The sequence below is a fragment of the Cottoperca gobio genome, chromosome 18 (genome assembly GCF_900634415.1).
Source record: "Cottoperca gobio chromosome 18, fCotGob3.1, whole genome shotgun sequence".
Classification (NCBI taxonomy): Eukaryota; Metazoa; Chordata; class Actinopteri; order Perciformes; family Bovichtidae; genus Cottoperca; species Cottoperca gobio.
The window spans coordinates 13,598,186-13,624,421 of record NC_041372.1 but is presented as its reverse complement, the minus strand read 5'-3'; the positions used below and the strand labels follow the sequence as shown (position 1 = coordinate 13,624,421).

Here is a 26,236-nt window from a genome sequence, read left to right as displayed (position 1 = left end):
GTTTCACGCGAAGCTCTCGCTCTTCGCCTCTATTCGAACCCCAGCAGCGCCGCAAGACTTCGCGCCCCGCTCTCCCTCCCTCGCCTCTCTATCTCCCTCTCTTATCGCGCCTCCTCTCTCTCTCTCTCGTTCCCTCTTCTCTTGCCTTCGCTTTCTCTCGCTGCCCGCTCTCTCTTCTCCCTCTCCTTTGCCCCTCTCTCGCTCTCTTTCCCCTCGCTCTCTCCTTGCCCCCTCTTCCTGCTCTCGATTCATTCCTCTCGTGCTCGTTCTCTCTTTTTTCCCTCGCGCGCCTCCCCCCCTCCCGCGCGATCTCTCTCATCCCGCGCGCGCGCTACGCCCGCGCGCCTCGCGCGCTGCTCGCCTTCGCAGCTCCTCGTTCGCGCTGCTCTTTCCTCGCCCCCCGCGACCCGCTCCGCGCGCCTCGCTCTCGCGCTCATCTCTTCGAGAGACAGAGAGGAGAACTAGATAGATTTCTCTCTCTCTTCTCCTCCCTCTCCTCTCCTCCGTCGCTCTTATTTCCCTCTCTCATTATTTCTCTCTTCTTTCTCTATCGCACTCTCTCTCTCCTCTCTCTCTCTCGCTCTTATCTCTCTCTCTCTCTCTCTGTCAGTGGATCCCAGAGTATTTTCACCACTGGTAACAACCAACATGGAACGTCCTCCACCTTATTTTAATATATTTAATAAAAGTTACCTCCTGCTTGCTGCTTATTAAAGTAGAATTCTTTCTATAATTCGTGGTAATGAAACGGGTTGGAAGATTTATAATGAAAGATCCGCACACATCGCCCCGTAGCCCTGTACTCTGTAACCCTGTACCCTGTACCCTGTAACCCTGTAGTCCTGTAGTCCTGTAACCCTTTAAGCCGGTACGTTTCAAACAAAAACAACTTCGTCTGCCAACTAGAATGGGCTTCCTGCATTAAATCAGATGTCATCTGTTCATGTGTCCCGTTTGAGGAATAAGCACGAGCTTACGGATCTCAGTCCTGACGTCTGTTGGAAGGCCCGGCCGCCCGCTCCGTGCCGCGGCCTCCTGACGTTTGGCTACGTTTCTCTGGCATCCGGTAACGAGCGTGGCGGCGGTAGCTGCTCGTGCTGGAGGTGTTTAAGTAAACAGTTGAGGATTTAACAGCTGGCTGATGACAGATTTAAAGTCTTGGACTACACTTCAGAGTCAGACTGGAGCACATTCTGACAGCCGAGAGGTGTGAGGCTTCACCGCGACACATTTATGAGAAAGGGGAATAAAGTGTGCAGGATTTCAGGGGTTAGGGTTTTTCAACCTCAGAAGGAGTTTAAATTAGCAGTCGTAGTTTTTTTAATTTTATTTATTTTCCTGTGTTTTCAACATCTTACATGACAGTAAACCACAGTTAGTGTTTCACTGATGAGAGCCCTCAACGTGACCTGCGTTAAAAGCACCGCGAACCCTAAACTCAGACAGGAAGACAGCTGTGTGTGTCTGACCGGCCTTAGTAGTCAGGAATTTCACGGTTTACATCTTTAGTATTTCTGGTCCTCAGGTCATTGTCTGTTCTTGGAAGACAGAAGGAGATATATTTAGATGCTTCTCAGTACCCGCCACTGTTTGTACTTCACCACGCCGGCAGCTGGATGAGAATATTGGTCCTCCGGGGCATCGAGCTTTATAAACCTATGTTTATTTACCACAGGACGTGCTCTGTGTGAACCCAGTGAAACAACACAGAAGCAAACTAGAGGAAGCGTAGTAACTTTTTAACCTCGTCCTAAAAATAATAACACAAATGTTGGAGCTGGAGCGACTGGGAAAGTAGAACCAGTTGGACGATCTGACCCCCCTTTCCGACATCACAATGGTGGGCTTCCATTAGTCACTCCTGCTCGATTGAGCAATCAGCCGCGTGGTGCGGAAGTGGGAGAGTAAACAGGATTTGAAACGTCTCCGTCAAACTCTTTTCTTTCAAACAGCCACTTCTGTCAAGGTTTCGCTCGCAGCCAATCAAAGCAAACACGCTTTAATTCATTGCGTCATGTGACTGGCTCACGAACGCAGCGGCTACATTTCACAGATGTTGGCAGTTCAACCGGCCGAGAAGCCACCAAAAAACCTTTAAAAGAATGCTTTACCAGGTGGTGGCACTAAAGTAACAAAGGTATCCAATGAAGTAACTTTAAGAGTACTGCTTTTGTGATTCTTAAACAACCATGAACGCCTCCGACAACCGACTGTTGGAAAGTTTCCCTCCGATCCCCATCAGCAGGCTTCATCACGTCGACACTGCAGACACACCAACACCAATAAACTACACCTTTGGCTTTTTGCCCGACATCGGTGTAAACACTCTTTCCTTTTGGTCCCACTGTGTGTCGCCCGACGGCGTCCGTGTGTTTCAAACACTGGGCAGTCCAAATAAACATTTGATATCTGCATACGAGCTGCTACACCCTTTGCCTGCTTTCACTTGTTTAACTCCTTCCTGAAACAGTATTCAGTTGATAATAAAATGGTATAAAACATTCCTTGTTCTGGAAGCAACAGAACAATGAAACTGTTATGATGCTCTGATCCAAAGTGCAGGTCTGAACGTCTGAATCCTCCCTTGCACTGATTGACCGGCTGTGCAGAGGTGAGAGAGCAGGCCGGGTCAGACTTTCGCCTTGAAGCTCTCTTTTAATTCTTCACACAACTACTGCTGGTACCTGAATGCAGCCTTCAGCAGAAGAGGGAGCAGAGCCAGCAGAAAAAGCTGCCAGGTCCCAATGTTCTGTGTTTTGATTAGCTTCAGCTAAGTCCCCGTGTGCTGCAGGCAGGATTTAAAGAGCTGTGCAGACAGCCTGGGATCACACAGTGTGTATTTTGGCTTGATTCCTTAAACTACTGTGATAATCACCTGAGAATAGAGAACGTCTCTTTATGAGAGGTTGGAGTCCCATCGGCACTGGCCCTGTTTACTGAAGACATCACATCTTATTTTGGTGCTGAACATGCGAAAGTACGACACTCCCAAAGCGAAGAAGCAGTCGGAAGATTGTGGTTCAGTTTGGTCCGAGGCTGAACTCGTAACTTCATGGGTGGATGACAGCAACGAAATTAGAGCAATAAGTTGTGGCTTCACTGCTGAACATAAATAAAGAATGATGTTGCCTTTGTACTAACACACAGCGATGAGAAGACATGCTGCGGTTACACAGTTAGTGATACGGCTGGAAAGAATCCTCAACGTCTTCTTGGACTCTTATACATGTTGGAGCGACTCGAACTAATAACCTCCTGCCTGAAGAACGAATGCAGCTTCATTATCAGCAACACACAGAGTGTGTGCGAGTGTGTGCGAGTCTGTACCTGTGTGTGCCAGTGTGTGCGAGTCTGTGCCTGTGTGTGCGAGTGTGTGCCAGTGTGTGCCAGTGTGTACGAGTGTGTGCGAGTGTGTGCCAGTGTGTACGAGTGTGTGCCAGTGTGTGCGAGTGTGTGCGAGTGTGTGCCAGTGTGTGCGAGTGTGTGCGAGTGTGTGCGAGTGTGTGCATGTTGATAAAAAGTGAAAAAAGTTTCAGTATAGAAGCGTCGGTACAAAACTTTACCCACAAAGAACAAACATGTCGATGTTTGAAACTATAAGACAGGACTAGAACCGAACCATGTAGTTTTGTTTCTGATGCACTTTGTGAAGTCATGTTTTATATTCCACTAAGAGGAGCAGATTCTGCTCTGCAGAGCTCACGTTGTTGGACATTCGTAGGAAAAAAAGCAAGAAAAACAACAAAATACTTTTGGTAAGATATCATCCGGACCGAGAGGGATTGTGATGCATTCAGGGACCCTTGTAGGTCTTGGGCCTCAAGCCAGTTGCCTCCTTTACTTGGTCGGTAATTCAAACCTCTCTGGAAGTAGAACTGAGACTGTAACTAACGCACAGATCCGTTTCAACCACTTCAAATGTGTCTATGTTTGCAAGAAGTTAGACGCTCAGACTGTAATAGCAATACGTTTGTTATTTCAAGATCAAATCTGAGTTAATGGGATTTAAAAAGCTATGAGCAACCATTGCTTTGAACGGCGTAATCCTGATGAATAAAATGTTACTTTAAGCTTACGGTGATGCACACACTGAGGGGGTTTGATTTTAACATTTGCAGAATGACACAGCGTGAGCCGGGGGGGTTAATCAGTTCATGTTGAAACAATGCAGGGAAGACGCAGAGACACTGAAACACAAAGCTTGACTCACTGAACGCTCTGCAGCCCTGAGACACTTGTGCTTTATAAACACAGCATTTCAAGTATGTGAGACCATTAGTGGTAGAAGCCGCTGGACGTCAGCGGTGGCGGCGAGAAGGGGACTTTGTGTTTGATGATAATATCTACTGTCGCAAACAGTCTGAGGGATTCGGGGCATTCAGGGAACTTCATGGAAACACAGACAAACTGTGGTCAGGGATGGTTTTATGTTCAACCACACATGATGAACTCACCTCGCTCTCGCTTTTCCTTTGAGAACGAGTCAAACTTCCTGCGTAGAGATTTCCTCCGTTTGTGTATTTCTGTGAAGAGAAGAACAAAAAGAAAGTTATTAGTGACGTTCAAGAACCGAACAATGAAGACTGTCAGTAATATTATACTCGTACACATCTATTAACAACTCAATCATCACTTCTTTCTCTCAAATACAAACACCGCCCTCTGTACGACCTTCTTCCCTTTCCTCTTCCTCTTATTATCTTTACTCTACCTCTTCCTCAGTTCTCAGAATACAGCGGACCGTTTCAATAGAGCTGGTTGTTTGTTTAAAGAGCCCCTTTTGCTTAATGGCTGCACGGCCGCAGACATGAGACAGAAAGGGACATTCTCCTGTGTTTTATGTGTGTGTGAGAAGAATCTAGAGCGGTAAAGGAACAGTTCAAAACTGTATTTAAGGGCATGATGTTAAAGGAAAACAACAGCACTTGAAATAGTTAGTGGACCTTCGATTACAATCTTTTATTGGACCAACTTCTGTTATTAAGAGGACTTAAGAGCTTTTACTTGTAGGTGATGACATCGACCACAAAACAACGTCCCTCTCGAGTGTATACTGTATACTGTGTGCACAGACACAAGAGGACGTCGTGCAAAGTGCAATTGAACCTCAGTTGCTCTCATTGCAGACATGTTGTGCATTCCTGCATCCCTTTTGTTTGGTGTTCTTTAATTCACTTCTGTGGATTACTATCCAAACATTAAGTTAGTTGCAGCAGCAGCAGTGGAGTTCAACAGCAGGAAACACTGGCGATGTGACGCCTCACGCCTGCTGCACATGTGGAGGCTGATGTTGAGAGAGGGTACATGTTCTCTGGGGTTTCTGTTTTACGAGCTCGACATCCTCTGACCGGGTTTATATGGAAGGATTGTTTGGGTGACTAAAGCTGGTGTTTAGAAATCCCTAATTCAACATTGGGTCTTTTCCCTATTAAGGAACGATCGCAGTTCCCTGCATCGCAAATAAAGATGGCCTCTAAATGATATACTTATTCCCCCCTTAATCACACAGAGAGGGAAAAGAAAATTAAGAACAGTAGTGGAAAGAAAGAGTATTTGTGTCCATGTGATGCATGTCGGGATAAAAGGGTCAAATTCCCATGACTGCAGGAAATTAAAGTTTATTTCCAAAGCGCACTGCCCCTCCCATCACACACACGCCACCTCCAGCTAATCTCTTCGTGTGTGTGTGTGTGTGTGTGTGTGTGTGTGTGTGTGTGTGTGTGTGCACTCACTGTGATCACAGAAAGCTTAGGGAAACAGCCCGATACACTCTCCTGCAGTTGTGAATCATTATGTGTTGTTGGACGAGAGTTTTGGTAAAAATGCAAAAACGTTCTTCTTCTACTTAAACACAGATGCAGTTGAAGCTTCGCTTTGAGGGATCGCAGGACGGACGCACTGAGCGAATACATCGGTGGTTAAGAGCTGATGGACTGTTCAGAGAGAAAGCTGAAGACGGACAGAAGATCAGAGGAAGCAGAGAGTTCGTTTGGAGTCCTTGCAGAGCAGCACATCAGAGAACGAACTCTCCAAAAAACACCAAATAAGAGCAAATCTGTCCCGAGACTACTGACACGCTTCACAAAGAATCCAGCGGACTGTGCCAATGAAACTATCAAACACACTCGTGCACAAAGAGATACACAGGTGCCCTTAAGTATATTCCTACACTGCCATGCATGAACACAGAAACATGCAAAGTGTGTGGAAACAGAGAGTGTGATGGAAAAAAAACACCACAAACAGAAGTGCAGAAGAAGAAACCCAGTGGAGACACAAACAAGCAGGGAGGGGAGCGTGGCGGGAAGTGATGCCGAGACCGTGGCGCTGCACAGATTTCACCCCCCGGGGAGAAAGTGAGGATGAACATTCCCACAGTTACTCACAGAGCGCTTTGTCTGTGAGCAGCTTCAGACTGTATTACTGTCAGCATGCACACGTTGCACTTACATCACGTGCTGCAGATCTGTTGCTACAGCTAAAAGAACGGCGATGTTCATTAACAAATATACGCATCGACTGAGTCTCTAACACGTTAGCGAATCCCTCGTGGAGCTTGTTGCAGCAGCACACAGATACACTGAACTAGACTTGCTTTTAAAGCACAAAGAGTGATAAATTGTTCTTCTGTGAATAATAAATACACATTTCTTTGAATGCATTTGGTGAATATTATCAGAAACGTACAGTTTAGCGCTTTTAAACAGTTGTGTTGGTGATATCTTCTGTACCAACAGCTTGTACATATGGTTTTGTTTGATATCTTTTTATAGGAGAATGTTTCATGTTGGTATTTTAGCTGATAAATGTGTATTGGAGAAAGACTGGCTTTAACCGAAGGGAGTAAAGCCGATGAGGGAGGGTGCATTGTTGATCTCATGCCTTCAAAATATGGCTCTGATATTTTAAAACATTTACAAGAATGGTGATGAATGTGGTTTCCCGGCAGGAGGGTCGTTAAGTACGGCACAGATACGGAAACTAGGCACAATACTCCAATGTTATTTTATACTATTTTAATTCTGCTATTTATATTATTTAAATTCTGCTATTTTATACTAATTTCTATTATTTTAATTATGCTATTTATACTATTTTAATTATGCTATTTTAATTCTGCTATTTATACTATTTTAATTATGCTATTTATACTATTTTAATTCTGCTATTTATACTATTTTAATTCTGCTTTTTTATACCATTTAAATTCTGCTATTTTATACTAATTTATATTATTTTAATTCTGCTATTTATACTATTTTAATTCTGCTATTTATACTATTTTAATTCTGCTATTTATACTATTTTAATTCTGCCATTTACATTATTTTAATTCTGCTTTTTTATACCATTTAAATTCTGCTATTTTATACTAATTTATATTATTTTAATTCTGCTATTTATACTATTTAATTCTGCTATTTATATTATTTTAATTCTGCTATTTATATTATTTAATTCTGCTATTTATATTATTTAAATTCTGATATTTATACTATTTTAATTCTGCTATTGTTATAATGGTACTTCAGACTCATTTACATCAACACTGTGATTATTGTTCTGTAAATGATCTTATTCTATTCTTGTACTAATTGTTATGTTTTTGCTGTGAAGCACTTTGAGCTGCAATTCTTGTGTGAAAGGTGCTATACAAATAAAGCTTATTATTAGTATTATATTATTCTCAGTATCATGTATTTAGTTTGGAGAAACAATAGTGTTTGCTGTTACTAATTCATTTATTAATTAAGTTCCAGTGAAACGAGGAACGTTTGAGTGTTTTGTGATTTACGAGCCCTCTCCCCCCTCGACACTCTACACGGGTTAAAGCCATTTTTAGTGCGTAAAACTGGTGTTTACGAATAAATCATTTCAGGCCGCAGCTGTTCTTCTATCAGGAACACATGACATCACCCCAAACATCCCACATTGTTCCATCTGGAACATCTGGGTCTACTCGCTGAACTCAATTGCAGGAATTAGAAAGCGAAGTTGGTGAACGATTAATTATGTACTTGTGTTTTCCCATGAATCCGTGCGTACGTGAGCCCCGACCGAAGAGTGCACATTTCTCCCTCAAGATAAAACGAAGATAACAAAAAAATACGAAGACTTCCCGAAAGTGGGACGAGTCTCACAGGAAGTATTACTTACACGTATTCCCTTCAGACCCTAAACCAAGTTTTGACCCGAGTCTTCAATGAATTATAAAACAAATTTGCAAATCTGTTCGGAAATAAAAACTTTATTCAACACACTTTTGTTTACAAGAAACTAAGAAGTTGACAGCTTCAGTGTTCCTGTGTGAACTGGGCCTGAAGCAGCAGCGGGTCAGAAGTTAATGACCCTGAGAGAGAACAGCATCGCAGAGAGCTCTGAGAAAAGCAGCTTGAAGGCTGGTCTCGTAGGAGAAAAGATACACACACACACACACACACACACACACACACACACACACACACACACACACACACACACACACACACACACACACACACACACACACACACACACACACACACACACACACACACACAAAATCAGTGTTTGTTTCTCAGCACCAGCCTCGACACCGTGTGATCCTCCTGACCTCAGCGACTCCTCCACCAACAAACAGGAGATAAGCCTCCCTGCATGCGGTCTGCGAGGTGTTTGGAAGATGAGTGGTGAGCCTGTTGTCAGAGATCTTCTAACATCTGCCACTCTTGTGCGCAACCAAAACATTGGAAGTGGCCACATCCATCGAGAAATATGACATGAAGCAGCGATGATCCATAATCTGAGCACAGCAGGTTTGCTTCTTGACCTTCTTTAAGTGTTTTCTTTCTTTCAACCTCCAAATTGTGGTATAAACACATTAAATATGAAGCTACAGACATTAGCTGGTTAGCTTAGCTTAGCATAAAGAGTGGAAACAGAGGGGAACAGCTGTTTAAAAAGGCTGCTAAGTGGCACCTCTAGAGCTCACTGAATATCACGTTACATCTTGTTTGTTTAATCCGAACTATTTGTGGCTTTAAAGAAATGCATCCAGCACACAGACCCTGTGAAACCACAAAGTGTGCAGCCATCTCCCTCTGCTTGCAGTCTATGCTAAGCTAATCCAATAGCATTCAGACAGAAGCATGAAGCTTCTCATCCAACTCTTTGCAAGACATCTCTGATGTGGGAGAATCCAAATCACTAAAAGAGAATCGATAACACAACGTAATATTCTGGGACATTTTCGTACCTTTCGGGATGCTGATCTTGAAGTCCAGCTCCCTCTCCTCCAGGTGGTACAAGGCCACTTCCTGTAAGCGGGCTCGCTCCAGCTCCGACAGGCTCTGGATGGGCACCGGCTGTAACCGCACACTCTGACCCAACATGGTCGCCCACGTGTGGTCCCCCTGCAGAGAGAGAGAGAGACAGATCAATCAGAGAACATTATCACCCGACCATCAAGTTCTTACTCTCCAACGAGACGCAGTTATAATGTTGGAGGTTGACCACGGTTACTCTGTTCTCCTTCAGATGTCTGTGTGATCAATGCTAATCTAATACATGTTCACATAAGTAGAAGGATCGGAGTACTTCCTCAGAGGGAGAAGGACGAGGTGAACAACAGGACGGAGCAGAATCAAAGAGAACGAGGGAAAACAAAGTGACTGAGTGTTTGATGCAGCGGTCACAAGTTAACAAGAAGCAGACTCCAGATCTGAGGTGCGTGTTTCACCACCAGTTCACCCTGTCAGACAGACATGAGTGTGTGTGTGTAGTGTGTGTAGAAACATATTGAGAAACCATGAGCCTTAAGTCTGAGGAATTTTGCCCGAAAGCATGTAAATAAATCAACTAAATCCACTCCTTCCTTCCTTCCTTCCTTCCTTCCTTCCTTCCTTCCTTCCTTCCTTCCTTCCTTCCTTCCTTCCTTCCTTCCTTCCTTCCTTCCTTCCTTCCTTCCTTCCTTCCTTCAAGGAAAGTCAACAAAGGCATCAACCAGAACAAGTCAGATCCTACATGTTGGGGCTTTACTTACTCACTCGACTACAAGAACATGTAGGAACTCTCAACAAAGCGGCATGTGACCCTCTATGTGGCCTCAACACTTGACGCTAAGGCAATAAGAAGATATAAATAACATTAATGACTCAGCAGATGCAGCTACGTTGGGTGTTTAGTCTCTCGTCTCCATCATGCAGCCTAAACAAAGTGCTGCACGAACAGATCGGCACTGAAGAGAAGCGAACGTTAGTTAGTGCTAACTAATTCAGCTTTTCATTTTCTAAAAGACTCGTAAAGACACAAAGAGCGTCATTTCTTGGTTCTAAAGGTGACAAACCGTACGCACGTACAACAACCAGCGTGAAGCCACATCGAGATCTTGATATGGACTTGGTGACCTTTGCAATGACTGCGTTCCTCTGTATGCGTGTTCTTCCACATGTGTCGGCCGATCTCACGTCTATAATCGAGCCGGCCTCAGCCCACACCGCATATCGTGATTGGAGAAAATTGGTTTGGCCTTAACGCTAAACGTAACCAGACAGTGCGACTGCGGTGAAACTGGAGGAGCGCTGCTGGTGAGGCCGGGCGACACACGAGGTCTCAAAGCAAACATGGCTCAGTGAAGGACAACGCTAAGAGAGGAGAGAAGGGACATTTAGGACTCACGCTGTTTAGAGACAGTAAACCTATACTTTATCTCTCTGCAACAGATGTGCTTATTTATATCTCAGGAAATAAAGCGCACATTTCCCTACATCTATCCCTACATGTTCCCAGGGTGCGTCTTCTCTCGAGAGCTTTGTAAGAACTGTCTTCGACGGGTTTTTTGGGGCCGTTTGCCAAGATTTTCTTTATGGAGTCTCGACATGTAGGCTGTGACAGGACCTTAGTGTCTTATATGTGTGAGTAGGATGTGTACAACCAGTTTAACTATTTATTTTATCCATATTGTTCTGGTATCACCAGCAGCTCACGGTAACTTCTCCACATGATCCATTTGAGCATTTACAACATCCTTACCCAGATCATACAACATCCTGCTTTCACAACGAATCCATCAACATAAAACAGATGTGTCATCTGATGAATGTTCCCCGTATCATGAACGCCTTCCCTGCTCCCACATGTGACGCCTTGAACGCCGAGTCACTCTGGATGTGTTTGTAGATCTGTGACCGTCACGGCAAGATGAAACCTCAAAGTAGATTCAACTATTGGAGAACAGATCCTTTCTCTTTGGACGTTCTGTCCACTCGTGGGTGAAGTCAGTTCCAGGAAGGGAAACAATTCAAACCACATGACGGGAAGATGGCGGAGACGAGGTGCGATGAAGCAAAGCTCTGCGGTACGTCTGGTTCTACACTTCCTACAGAGACGTACTCTTTACACGTGACCTCCAGCACCTGCTAACCCTTGTTGTTTTTCTTCTTTGCGCTGCTTTTAATAAAGATAATTATGGAATAAAATGTGATCCTTTAGCTTCAGGGCTCAAACTTCAATAAAAAGTGTTTGCGTGCACTTTGTATGTGCAAGAGAAAGTGTGTTTGTGTAGCTCTCGCCTGATGAAGAGATACAAAGAAATGTGCTCTGATGGCAAACAGATGCTCCCCCCCCTCGCCCCCTTGTTTACCTGCCTTCCTTTCTGTCTGCGTGCATTTCTTTTATAAAGCGTCGCTTCCTTCATTCATATCTCCACATCTCAGTGCAGCAAAGAAACTTGTAGATAAGAAATCGTATCTGATTTTCTTGGTAGATAATCAGACGTTGTGTTCTCTGTGTGAATGATTTCTCATCATGTAGGAAGCTCTCCTCCTCGTGCCGCCCTGAAGGCGCTGCTGCTTCGTCGGTGACGTACAATAAGTTTACACTCGACTCTGTATCGCACTCGTGCAGAAGCTGTGACCTGTAGTCCTCCCCATCAGTGCTCACAAGGACACTTTAAGATGCATTCATTCAAACGTGTTTCTCATGCGTGAAGAAACTAATCCATTACGTTTTGTTTCACAGAATTAATGTGCTGGACTCCTGCGGTGGCGCCGCGCTGCTCTCTAATGAAGGAACATCGTCTTCTCGTTATTCAGTCACATTAAATCAGGAGCGGCGTCCAGCCTCATTAGGATGCTCTCAGGACAACACATCACAACGGATCTGTGCACGCATTAGTATGCAAAAGGCGCCGACACTGAAACGTGCAGCCACCCACAAAAACACTTTAATCTTATTTCATATACAAGGAAAGACTTTGACTTTATCTTCAGTGTTTGACTCCATTGAAACTCAGCATCATTTGTCATTCATGTCTCTAAAGTATCGTCTGCTTTACACTTTTAACAGTCTGCTCTGGGTTTCTGTAGCGTTCTGGTTCAGACACAAAACAGTCATCCGTCAACCTTTCTACAGGGACGGCAACAAATAAACAGCTGTAAGTGTGACACGCAGCAGAGCCTGGGACGTTTAAGTGCACTTGACACACGCTCTCGGATAAACACACACTTTCACACACTGTACCTGTATCCGTGTGTCACTTTCTCTCAATTAAAATCCCCTGCGATCGGTGCGTGCAGATTCCTCAGCCTTGTTTTTACAGACTTGGTGCTCAGAGATGCATTTAAGTGTCTGAACAGAGCTGAATCCACCAGCAGCTCTGAGGTAAAGTAGCAAGTGAACGAGGGAGTTAGAGAGAGGGAGGGAGGGAGGGAGATTAAGAGAGGAGGAGGAGTGCTGCGTACTGACTTTACTTCCAGTAGCTCAGAACATAAACACAAGGGAGAGGGGAGGAGAGAGAGAAAGAAGGGAGAGAGTGGAAGCGGGATAGATGTAGGAAACAGGAAGAAGGTGGCGATATAAACGGGAAATGAGGATGTAGGGAAGGAGAGGAGGAAGAGAGCAACAACATTAGGTAGGAAGGATTTAAGGGAGCAAGAAAGAAGGGAGGCAGAGAAGGAAAGTAGGGAGGGATAAGAGGGAATCGAGCGGATAAGGAAGGAAAGAGGAGCAAGCAAAGGAGTAAACACAGAGGTGCAAGATAAGAGTTAGGAAGGGAGGAAGGAGGGAAGATGATGAGGTGAGGTAGAGAACAAGAATGGTACACAGGGGGGAGTAAGTGGGGAAGGAGGCAGAAATGTAGATGATGTGGAGAATAGGAGGCAAGGAAGGAGAGAAAGGTATGTGGAGGCAGAAACAAGAGGAGGCTGGGGAGGAGAGAATAGAGGACGAGGTAAGAGGCCGAGAGGGGAGGAGGATTAAAACAACGGGAAGTAGGAAAAAATGCAAATATAAATAGAGCAAATAAACAAAACAATAAAGATCATCAATTAAAAAAAGGAGCAAAACCAAATGTACACAATGCCATGAAGAGCAGCCTGCACTTCTGATTCATTTCAACAGCTGTGCAGAGACCAGAGTGTGTGTGTGTGTGTGTGTGTGTGTGTGTGTGTGTGTGTGTGTGTGTGTGTGTGTGTGTGTGTGTGTGTGTGTGAACAAGCCTGGAAAATGTCTGTCAGCACTCTCGTTGTGAGGCCTAAAACAACAGCAGCTAAAACGTATAACACTGCGACCTTTTGACCCCGACAGAGTCTCATGATTTCATGACCCTGATCATCTCACGTTACGTGCTTATTACAGCAGAAATAATCTTGACCTTTGACCCCGTGGCCTGTCCTTTTCCCATTGATATCACACACACACACAACACCGCTCGCTTCCTGCTTCTCCCCATCGTCTTTGATACTCCTCACTTCCTGTAACGTCGCCATACGTATCCAGGTCAAAAAAAGGTGTGAAGAGTGACATGACGTGTGTGTGTGTGTGTCTTGTGTCCCCAAAACTGTGTGTGCTGACTGACCATCTGCTTAAAAACAGGATGGATGACACACACACACACACACACACTTTTGAAGCTGGATGTCACAACGACACTTCAATGACTACACCGCCCCCTACAGTCTGAACTGTGGACTACAAGACAAACTGATTCATTCATTAGAGCAGGGGGGGGGGGGGGGGAACCTTGTTCCTATCAAGGGCCATTTTATTTTTTACAACATCCTTCGAGGGCCGTACTAATTATTGAACTCATAACCTCTGCATTTGTTTTAAGACGCAGCTCGTTCATTTCATTTTTCTTTATGTTAAATGCAAAAAAGCAACTTTTGTATCCTGTATCTTTGTTTTATCAGAACTCCTTTATTAGTCTCACAACGGGGACATTTATCTCGTCACAGCAGAAGAACATATGAAGTAAAAAGGCAGTAAACAATAATTAAATAGAATAAAACATAATATAAGTACCAAGTGATATAAATAAAGTGAGTATTGCACATGGCAGTGATAACTGCACAGCAGTGGTGGAACAGTGTGTTCTTGGTGTGGGGGTCTACCTCTCTATCTCTCCATGTGTGTATGTTCCGCTCTGCAGAGAGCTGCTTGTTGGGCCGAACTCTTTATCCAAACGCACTCGTCCTTTCAGCTCGTGCAGTTCGGCATGTTTCGTGCAGTAATAACACTTGAGATTATCGCCGCACAAACTCGACACACTGGCCTTTTACTTCCACAAAGAAATAATCGTTCGTCCATTTCTCCTAGAAAGTGCGACATTCTGCATCCATCTTTCTCTGTTTACACTCGCCACGCTGCGTTCACTGACGTCAACGACCGTCTCGTTTAATATTGAAGTTTGACATGACGTGACCACGTGATGACACGTTCCACTCGTGTTGTGTTCAAGGACCCTGACCGTGGCCAGGAAAAACAGTCAGTCGCCCGTTTAAAATATTGCCGTCTAGTTTTTTTTTCTAGTGGATTTTTTTTTTGCTTGCGTTTTATGAATGACCTCATTAGAAGATGAGACGAGCATTAAAAACCTTTAAAAGTCTTTAATTAATCTGAATAAAAACTCTAAAATGTCAAGTTTTCAGGAATAAAAAAAACTAAATCCTCGAGTTACGTTAAATTACGTTAACTTCTTATGTAATCCTTCAACTGTGTTAAACAAAACTACTAATAACAGCAGCTCGGACTCTAAATTGTTTCTGGCAGTGGTGAAGTATTTAATACCACACTGTGAAACACTCCTGCATTCAAAACCTCACTAAAGTAGAAGTATGCAAGTATTATGAGCAAAATGTACTTAAAGTAAAGTATTCAGTGTGCAGTAAAATGTTCCCATCAGTGTTTTACTATTATATATATATGATGTTTCTAGATTAATAATACTGCTGCAGATGTTTCCCCTCCTTTACATCCTGTTGGTAGTTTAATCTACACAACGCCTCAGATTCTATATCATCACATGTTGTGACGTTTGAACCACGCGTCTAATAAGTCATGAGACATTTCAGAAAAACATGTTTTCAGCTTTGTGACGATGCATCTTCCATCTGATCCAAGAGGCTTTATTTATCTGAAGGAGGAGGAAACACTTCAGCTCATCACAAACACTCAACATCATCTGGAGACACATAGTTTAACTGGACAGGAAGAGGAAGTTTTGACTGCACTACACATGTCTGAGATGTAGTGGAGTAGAAGTAGCACGGTGCACAAAATGGAAATACTCAAGTAAAGTACAAACTCAAATTTGTACCTAAATGTGCTTAGTTCATATTCTCCGTGTGTCCTCTACATAAACTTCATGCAGCACACACGAGTCCTGCTCAGACATGTTGTGAAAATAACGATTAATAGATAAGAAACATGTACGAGCCAGTAATTATGTGTGTGTTTCTCTGACTGCACATTTGATCCCTCAAACTGTATGTCACAGTTTCCACTGTGTTTAGTCTCCCATGACATGATGATCAAAATCCTTCACCTGACTTACAAAGCAATTAATGATCAGGCTCCAGCATATCTTAAAGATCTCATAGTACCTTATAAACCAATTAGAGCATTACGCTCCCAGACTGCAGGGTTACTTGTAGTTCCTAGAGTCTCTAAGAGTACAATGGGAGCCAGAGCCTTCAGCTATCAAGCTCCTCTCCAGTGGAACCAGCTTCCAGTTTGTGTTCGGGAGGGAGACACCCTCTCCACATTTAAGAGCACGCTAAAGACTTTCCTTTTTGATAAAGCTTATAGTTAGGGCTGGCTCAGGCTTGCCCTGGATCAGGCCCTAGTTATGCTGCTATAGGCTTAGACCTCCCTGCTCTCCTCCTTCTCTTCCTCTCTCCTCCCCTCCCTCTCTTCTTCTCCCTCTCTATCTGTATGCATTTATGTAAATGTATGTTACTAACTCATCAGCCGGGGCATCATCCCCGGAGTTTCTGTGTCTCATGTGGCAGGTTGCCACAGATAAAGTTTACGTCAGGATCATGAATCGTGGCTGCGCCTGCTGCCCTGGTCCTGCTGGACACCGGGAAGCCTTTTTGACATTTTCCTGGATTCATCCAAACTTTCTCTCTTTCAACACAACATCAGTTCTGTTAAATGTTGTATTTGTACTATGTTGTTTATCCTGTACACACGACATCTATTGCACGTCTGTCCGTCCTGGGAGAGGGATCCCTCCTCAGTCTCTCCCTGAGGTTTCTTACATTTTCCCCCTTTAATTATGGGGTTTCTTTTAGGAAGTGTTTCCTTGTGCGATGCGAGGGTCTAAGGACAGAGGGTCTAAGGATAGAGGGTCTAAGGACTGAGGGTCTGAGGACAGAGGGTCTAAGGACAGAGGGTCTAAGGACAGAGGGTCTAAGGACTGAGGGTCTAAGGACTGAGGGTCTAAGGACAGAGGGTCTAAGGACAGAGGGTGTTGTAACCTGTACAGTCTGTAAACACTGAGACAAATGTATAATTTGTGATATTGGGCTAAACAAATACATTTGATTTGACACGATGTCCCACATGCTGTTTCAGAGGCTGTTCTACCCTGACAACAGAACAATATAAGCTTTAATTTGTAATATACACTTTGGCATAAGACAGGAATTAAACGTAAGTCTCAAATGACCCTTTTTAAAAATGGTAGAGCTTCATAGAAAAGATATCCACCGTGGATTTCTACCTTTAAAAAAGCACATCCAAGGACACACACACCAACCTTTGACTTCCAAATAAAAGCTGTATATCCACTGAAGAACAAACACTTTACTTTAAACTGCGTTCACTGAATTCTTTTTGGCCTCTTTGCAATTCCAAACAGCTGAGCGAGAGTCCAAACCGGATTGTTTTTAAGTGGAGAAACGGGAAATTACAAAGTAGTCAGACGACTCCTTAAGCTTATAACTCCTGTAAAATGACTGACCTACAAGCTTCTTGGAAAACAGGAGCAGATGTAATTACTTGCACTCTTTTACAGACACTCGCATAAAGAACAGATATTTAAGCTCTGGGCTTGACGTGTGAAGCGAACCAGTATTGTTGCTTGCACACACACACACACACACACACACACACACACACACACACACACACACACACACACACACACACATATATAGGCCTATATGTATATATAACACACCTGGGGCAGCAGTAATTGTAGCGTTCTTGGCAGTTTCACCTTCATGTTTTCCTGCAGACAGAGAGACTGGAGGAGTCACAGAGTCCTTCTGTATCAGTAGATCGTCAGGAGCATGAGGACATCTTGTAAATTAGGTTTTTTTCCTCACAGAATTACTCCTCTCCGTCAGGTCCGCACTTGTTTTTCTTTTTTTTACATCTACAATGACCCTAATAAACTGGCACAACTTTTTTTCCACAATTTATTTATTTTAATTCTGCTATTTTATAATATATTAATTACTATCTTAATTCTGCTATTTTAATTATACTATTTTAATTCTGCTATTTTATAATATATTAATTACTATTTTAATTCTGCTATTTTTATACTATTTTTAATGGTACTTCAGACTCATGTACATCAACACTGTGATTATTGTACTGTAAATGCTCTTATTCTGTCTAATCTTGTACTAATTGTTATGTTTATGCTGTGAAGCGCTTTGGGCTGCAATTCCTGTATGAAAGGTGCTATACAAATAAAGATTATTATTATTTAGATAAAGATTTCCACAACGTCTCCTCTCTCTTCCTCCATCCTCTTCGGGTGTCTCTCGCTACAATATAATTTTTACTGTACGCCTCCCCATCATCTTTTAGTGTATCATGTTCTCTCCGTTTGTTTCACCCGGAGGATTTTAGGAAAAAGGAGAAGAGGAAATGCCAACGCCAACAGAGGAAACAAGATCCCAGCGAGGATATCGATAACATGTCTCTCTCTTTCTTCTCTAAACAGGACGTTGATGTCCACACCCATCATCATCGTGTTCATCACCACCATCACTGTGACAGCTTCCACCCTCTTGAAAACATCCTCATATTTTATACTCTAAATAGTTCCATGTTACATTGACTCAAGTGTTGTATTTAAAAAGGGGCAGTGTGCAGGATTGAGCAGCATCTCGCATTGTTTGAAACCAACTGAAAATCTGAAAACCACTGAATGGTTGCCATTAAAGTTTAGCTCGCTAGTATGCTAACATATGCTAGTTAGATCTAAAAACCTCTGAGGCCGCTGGGCAGTTTTGCAGGAATTTAAAGAATGTGAATTTAAAGATGGCGCTAGAAGAAAAGTTGACGTTGAAGTTATTACATTACAGTTCATTTAGCTGACGCTTTTGTCCAAAGCGACGTACAAGAAGTGCAAACAATCATGAAGATACAACTCCGAACAGCAAGAATCTTGTAAGTACAATAGCTTCAAATACAATCGTATAAGTGAACAGGCTTCTAATAAGCCTGTTTGAAGTGCAACATACAGAAACAGGTAGAATACAAATTCAACTATTAGCTATAAACAAGCCAAACCAATACAAGTGCAACATACAAAGAACAGTTAGTTCTTCATTGGTCGAGGTGCAGTCGACACAGGTGAGTGTTCAGTCTGCAGAAGGTGTGAAGACCGTCTGCTGTCCTGACATCAATGGGGAGGAAGTTCCACCATTTTGGAGCCAGGATAGCAAACAGGCGGGTTTTGTTTGAGGGGAATCTGGGTCCCACTCGTAGTGAGGGAGTGGCGAGCCGATTGGTCGACACAGAGCGAAGTGAACGCGCTGGGGTGTCTGGTTCGACCGGTCATGGTTGTGGGGAACATGAACGTCTATTTATGCCATAACCATCCAATTGTTGTTGACACATTTCACTCGAAAGAAAAATGGCAGCTAACTGGTGACAAGAAGAATTCAGTGGATCATTTAAGGTGGTACCGTTCATCGTCTGGGAACCAGGGATGTCTGTTCAAATTGGGGACAACCCTTCCAGTAGATGTTAGGATGCTACACTGAATAAATAAAAAGCTATGCTGGAGGATTTGGTCGCCATCATCTCGGGATCTTCAATTATCATATCAGACTTTAGGACAATCCAACCAGCAGTTGTTGGGATATTTCAGTCAAAACCCAAAATGTCAACCTCATGGTGGCGCTAGAGGAAGGGTTAGGAAAGCCGTAAAGGTACCATGAATGTACAACAATGCGTCCCATAGTTGTTGAGATATCTACAAACTACAAACAGGATCGTGTCCTCCCTGATTCTCTGGTGTCTTCTACATCAATGCATGTTCTCCTCAACATTACATGAACACTTATGTCGCCAAAATTGCAAATGAAAAGACATCTCGTCTCCCGAAGGTCCTTATTCCTAAAATCAACTCTACAAAGTCGATAGAACAAAGAAACTTATTTCATTTTTGAAGAGCACTTTGGGGAATCTGGCCTGGGGAGAAATATATATCAAAGCACTTCTTCAGTAATCATATCCTCATACTGCTGTCCCAGAAAGAAACAAGACTAATCATAAGAAGGTTTTCTTTTTTGGGTTGAAAGTTCCACATGATGCGAGTGTTGAGTGCATCCCAGTCTCAAAGGACCTCCAGGAACATAAATCTTCTTTATGGACACAGAAGTTACTTTGTCTGCTCATCTTGTATAGATTCCTACTCGCTCCGATATTCCTTTGTTGGTCCTTGTGACGTTGATGGACAGTCGGGTTAACGACGAACACGAGACCAGACTTTGTTTCTTACTTAACTTAAGCCACTTGGGGGCAGCAGAAGTTGATATTGCGAACTTGTTAGCAAACGGTTGCTCCATCATTCAGCTGGAGTCAAAGCTGTTTCTGGTCTCCAACCCCCGAGGGAAAGTTCAGGCTCTTAAGCTGCTAAACGCTCAATTATGTTCACCAGCTATTTGCTAACTGTCCGTCTGGTTTTTGGAGCTGGGAAGGAAACATATAGAGATTTAAAGAGGCGGTGTTCTTTAAGAGAAAACTGATGCTGACAACACAATAGAAAAGAATCAAAACAACAACAGCTCCTTATAGCTCAGCAGAACTGCACAAGTGGGGTTTTATTTAAGGTGCAAGTAAGAAGAAAATACAGGAACGTTTAAACCAGAAGAGATTAATACCTCTTCATATCAGGTGCGCTGCGTTTAATGAACCTTGAAGTGACCGAAGTATAAACTGAACTGAACAAAAACACCAAAGAACTTCCTCCTGCAGAATCTGGAGCTTCTTAAGATGCTCCGAGTCTTCTGTCGAGTTGGTTTCTAATCTTTTCCAAGAAAGTCTGCAGTTACGACGCTTTTGGGAAATGAGGCCCAGCTGCAGTGATGCTGGTCCATCTGTGACCTTTGACCTCCCTCAGTTGCAATGTTGGATTGAAACCCTGACGAGGACACGAGGCAGCTGATTCAACACCACGGGGGTCAAAGTCAAATGCTATTTTATCAAAATCAGACAAAGTTCCACGTTAACTCAAAATGCAAATTGCTGCATTTTACATTTACTTATTTTCTTTAAAATCTGATAACAGGAAGAATGTTTGCCTCACTTCCGGTTGATTATTGTGCGGTAACGTGTCTGTAATAAACTCACTGAGAGACAAATACACAGCACAAACCTCCACGTTTTAGAAGACGTACTTAACTCATGTAAAGTAGAAAACATTAATCCGCAGCCGGTGCGTTTGATCTTCTTCACTTTCACCTCCACCAAAGAGAGAGATGATGTAATCACCATCTGCACGACGCACGTTGTTGTGTAAATGTTCTGCAGCATCACAGAACACTGAGATACAGACAGCATTTCCTCTCTGCAGGTTCATACGAGGCATTTATTTGTGATATAAACCAGAGAGAAGTGGGGAGGAAACAAGAAAAGAGTAGAGAAAAGAGGACGAATACGCAGCTTCTTGTACTTTTAGGACACTTTTGCATCTAGACGTTATACAAGTTATAGTGCATTACTTTCCGCAGGTGTAAGTTTGAATAGTGACTGAGAACAGCCTGTAGGAGCCGGATGCACATCAGTTTACAAGGATGCAGAGTAATCACAAAGTGTTGCGGTTATAAAGCAGAATGACAAAAAAGATAAAAGGAATTGTGACGGTGGTGACAGCTCTGACCCTGCCCCCCACCGGACACGACCGTCCATCTCAGCATGAAGGCCGTGTTGGGACATTTTGGGGACTCCTCTACAGGGAACAGACAGGAAACGTTGGAAATGCTAAGCAGGTCTGACGTGCGTCCTCCAAACGTTCAGAGGATCGCTCACATTTATTTATTACTGTTCTCTTGAACAACTTAATGAGTTCCTACCTTTCCCATGATGCCTTTCTTCTGCTTTGAACTCAACACATCTCTCAGAATCAGCTCTTATTCCCTTCTTGTTCTTATCCAGAGCGACTTACATTGAACTAAGTACAGGGAGAGTCTCCTCAGGGTTAAGTGCCTTGCTCAGGGGCACAATGGTGGCAGCCTGGTATTGAACCACTAGACCACTAGGCCATCACCACCCATGATACTCGTTGCAGGGTGGTGCAGCTCAGTGTGATTGCTCCTCTGATGACGCTTGTGGCTGAACTAGCGTCAGGATCTCAGGGAGCGTCAGAGATCCAAGGACCAGAGCGATCCTCCAGCCTCAGGAGTCAGTAAATCAGCCCGACGCTGATGTTAGCAGAAGATCCATCATCACGTCCTAAACGCTGACATGTGGATCGAGGGGCAACGCAGAGATGCCAAGTACAACATCAAAAATGAATTTCTGACTCACTTCACACAAAGAGAGCAAAGGAATGAGAAAAGAGAAAGATGGAAACAGTCTCGTCCATGTTTCCACGGTTTTCTTTCCCGCCGCCAGATTTACTCAACACTGAGCGTCAAGAAGTGGGAATCCTGTGGTTTTGTCATAACAACTTTTTAAAGGTCGTCCCAGGACAGCAGTAATCCTTTCAGACAGAGGAGAATGCATGCAGAAATCACAAATCTGCAAATGTTCACACGTTGAAAACCACCACACAGATGTTATCCATCCTGTCCACAGCCCAGAACGATCAGTGTCTCTTCATCTGCTCTATGACCACATCCCCACATCCCCACGCTGGTATCTCTGCTCTCATTGCTCAACTTTCACAAAAAGCAGCAACAACTACGATCTGACACCTGACCAGTGTCCCTGCAACAACTCCCAAAAACATAATTGATAAACTAAGAATCTGTGAAATAATAAAACCGCTTTTCTTACATGCCACATGGCACAGAGCATCACAACAGAACCTTTGCATGTTAGGGGCAATGACACACGCAAAACTAACAGGCAAACATAAGCAATCTTAATAAAGCATGTAGAAGCTTCTTACCGGGTAGTTGTCCTGTGTCGACCAAACGTCAACATGCAAAGTAATCCTCTCTGTCTTTTACATTTAGACTCTCTCACACAGGAAACGCAGTGGCAGAGTTGTCACATTAGCTTCCTCCTCTCTTATTTCTGTGGGGTTTTTATAAATACAATATATAAAGGCTTGTTGTTCATGTGCAGGTCAGACATTTGAATATGAAACGCACCAGCAGCTGTGGATGGGAGCTTGGTGGTGGTGGAGGTAAACGTGAGCAGGTGCAGCTAATTGCTCTCATAAAGGAGATGCTGGCTAGTGATTGGCTCCTGTGAGGGGAAGGGCGGGAGCTTTAGCAATAGTTGTACTTGATTGGCTGAAGTGAAGCAGGAGGGCGTGTCCCTGTGGAGTTTAAACTGATCTGTTCCTGTATCTATACTACTGTATGGTGTTGAGTTCAGGGTCAGTAGAGGTGCGTTGTTGGTTGGTGGAGGTCAGTTGCTGTTGTCGTTTTTACTGGAACTACTTTCTACCAAAGAAATAGTCCCAATCAGTTGGAGTAAAAGAGATATCGTCTCTGGAAAGACGAGTTAACTTTAGTTTTCAGTTAAGTTTTTCAAATGTAATCTGTCAACATCTGCTAAATGGACTTTAGGGTGGGATTATTGTGTTAATTGGAGCGGCTCGGCCACCGACAACAGTTCAGTTTCCTATTCAAACTTCAGTCTGCGTGCAAAAGAATAACCAGAGCAAGACAGCTAGAAACCTGCGTAACCATGACAGAGGAGAGCGGGAGACAGAAGGGGGTGACGGTGGAGAGAGAGAGAGAGAGAGAGAGATTCTGCTGAGAGCGAAACAAGAACTGACAGATGGGCAGAGGCAGAAATAATAGTTTGAGAGGAAAGTGATGCAGCTGTGTGGTGAAGGAAACAGAGAGAGAGAGAGTGATGCTCCAGAGCAGAGCCCTTAAAATATGTAATAATGTATAATACAATTAGATGGTACCACATACAGCAACATCCATAAGTACGTATACAGTATAATCCGGATATTCATCAAACGCTAATATGAATGATGGATGGTGCAGCTCGAGGCTTTGCTGCTTGTTAATTCAACTTTCAATGCATTTCAAAGGGGCTGTTGGCATGTTTCAGGAACAATGCTGCCAAACAAATCCAAATGCAATTTGGATTTGTCTTGGAAATGACAAAACAAGTCCTCATTTATGTTACTAACGTCTAATTTAAGTGCTCTTACAGCTCCTTTTGTTTGGTTTAGTTCCAACAACCGAGGGCTTCTCCTCGAAGTGTCGAAGAAACACCTGCAGGAGCAGACCACAAGCTGCAGCCAGAAGACGTGGTACGTTTTGAAAGGAGTGGGCAAGCAAAGCAGACACGTTGAGAACGCAGCTAAATAAATATTTTAGATGTGCAGGAGTTCATAACTAATCATTTCAGCATAAAAAAACACTGTTCCAATCATCTCCTCTGTGGGAAAACAGCAGTGGAGCCAGCCTTCATTAAACAAGTGGATCTCCACGCTGACTCACCGACAAATATGTTGGCAACTTTCAGTGTTACTGTTCTGCAGTATGAAAGAACAGCCTGACCCTTAAAACTCAGCACAAAGCAGAAGTGTTGCAACACAGCTGCACGAGCTGTCGATATTGTACTTGATGCTCTTTGTTCTTCTTTACGCACACACACACACACACACACACACACACACACACACACACACACACACACACACACACACACACACACACACACACACACACACACACACACACACACACACACACACACACAGCTCTTACAACGTGCAGTATCTCTGTAACGTTTCACTTTCTCTCCTGCAGAGCTCAAACGCTTCACACGTTCCACGAGGTGACAACAACGAAGCCTTTAAATATCGCTTAACTGCTGACACTACTAAACGTTTACAATTAAGCACAATGCACACAGGTCTTTTCTACTTCTGAAGCTCTCTACCTTTATTAACTTGTACTTTTTAAACCTGCATTGGTTGCAGTTTTGGCCCCTTCATGGAGCTCAGCATTGACATAATATAAATATTATAAATACCTTATAGGGTTGATATGGCGAGCATTGATAACCTGCATAAAAATACAGAGAATTAAAATCTTCAGGAAATGTCCTCCAGGTTTCCACGCAACCGCAAAACAATCGCCACTTCCTTCTTTTTCTTGTATTCGTGAGCAGAAGTCGTTGTGATATTTTCCTCTCGTCTGGAATCACAACGTGTCACCGTTTTATGGGAACAAAGGGAACACGGCGACTGTTTTTGTTCCTTCTCGTGAGTTTGTACATGAGAAACTAAAAACGTATTTCCATGTCCAACTTGGTGGACAGATAGGCACCGAGCCAAAGAACAACTGATTGGACTTCAGGAATTTCTGCCTTCGTATGTTGTTTTTAACCACAACTATGAAAGCAGTGGAAGTGGAGCCCTCAGGAGACATGCACAACATGTTCAGAAGTGATGTTTGAGAGTAAGAGACAGAATTATTCATATCCAGCTGACGGCAGAGCAATAAAAGCCTGATAAAAGAACCACATGGTGACCTTTGAATCACTAGGATGACACTGCTCTTTAATCTCTCGTGTATGTCTTGTCCCTTTAAATGTACACACTTTCATGACTGAGGTTTTTTACTCTCGGAAAACAAACGAGGTTTCACTAAAAGCCAAAAACAGCAGAAATTCTATCTTTTTTATTTCATTTCACAGCATTATTTTACAGCTTGTCAGCAGATTCCACATAAAATATTAGAAACGGAGATAGAAACGCTAAACAAACACACACACATGCATATGCAAAGATATAAAAACACACACACACACACGTGTTACTCACCACATAGTAGAAATGCATGTCGGGTCGCAGAGGCCGGTCTTCTCTGTGCACAGCTGGAGGTCGAGGAGGAGGAGGAGGTGTTGGTCCATATAGCGTGTATATAGTGTGTGTGTATGTGTGTGTGTGTGTGTGTGTGTGTGTGTGTGGCCGTCACAGGTACTCCAAATACTCCAGAGGTCTAAGAAAGCCTTCTTCTTCTCTTACTCTTTCTCCTCCTTCTCTCTTCTAATGTTGCTGCTTCTCTCTACTTCTTCTCTCTTGCACTTGACGTTACTCCTCCCCCCCCTCCCCCGCTCTCCTCCCCTCTTCAGTCCCTCATCCCTCCCTTTTTCTGTTTTTAGTTCTACTTCCTCTCTTTTCTCCCCTTCCAGTTGCAATTTAATGTCCCCTTTCTATGTGTTCCCCTTCACTCCTCCTTGGTTTTGTAAAAGAGGGTTCTTTGTCATCGTAATATCTTTATTTGAGAAACTTCTTTAAATTAGAGAAGCCGCAGTTTGCCGTCAGTACTTCCTGTGCTAGACGCGGCCACCACTCTGTGTGTGTGTGTGTGTGTGTGTGTGTGTGTTTGTGTGTGTGTTGTTTGAGTCATAGATAACATGCCGTGCTCTCCACTGTCAGAAACAGGAAAAGTGGAGCCTGGTAGTTTGGACCTGATGAGAGAGTCTTCCCCTGTGTGTGTGTGTGTGTGTGTGTGTGTGTGTGTGTGTGTGTGTGTGTGTGTGGAGATGTAATTAAACTCAGGCATTTTATTATGAAGCTGTT

The 26,236-nt window shown here is 43.4% G+C and overlaps 1 protein-coding gene across 4 annotated transcripts in view; it reads right to left on the bottom strand.

The window, feature by feature from the left end:
- The window catches only part of arhgap36 (Rho GTPase activating protein 36), a 34,355-nt gene extending 8,632 nt beyond the window's left edge, over window positions 1–25,723 (bottom strand). For 2 of the 4 annotated variants that reach the window (XR_003834045.1, XM_029455051.1), the window contains exons 1-3: window positions 25,475–25,723; window positions 9,236–9,392; window positions 4,455–4,523 (exon numbers count right to left, since the gene is read on the bottom strand). Coding sequence is in view for 3 of the 4 variants with exons in the window: in XM_029455051.1 (XP_029310911.1) it covers window positions 4,455–4,523; window positions 9,236–9,392; window positions 25,475–25,492 (244 nt within the window). In the remaining variant the exon portion in view is untranslated. Of the gene's footprint in view, window positions 1–4,454; window positions 4,524–9,235; window positions 9,393–12,498; window positions 12,649–22,621; window positions 22,847–25,474 lie in introns of those variants that run through there. The other 2 variants (XM_029455052.1, XM_029455054.1) reach the window with 2 other exon arrangements.
- Window positions 25,724–26,236: the final 513 nt, after the last annotated feature.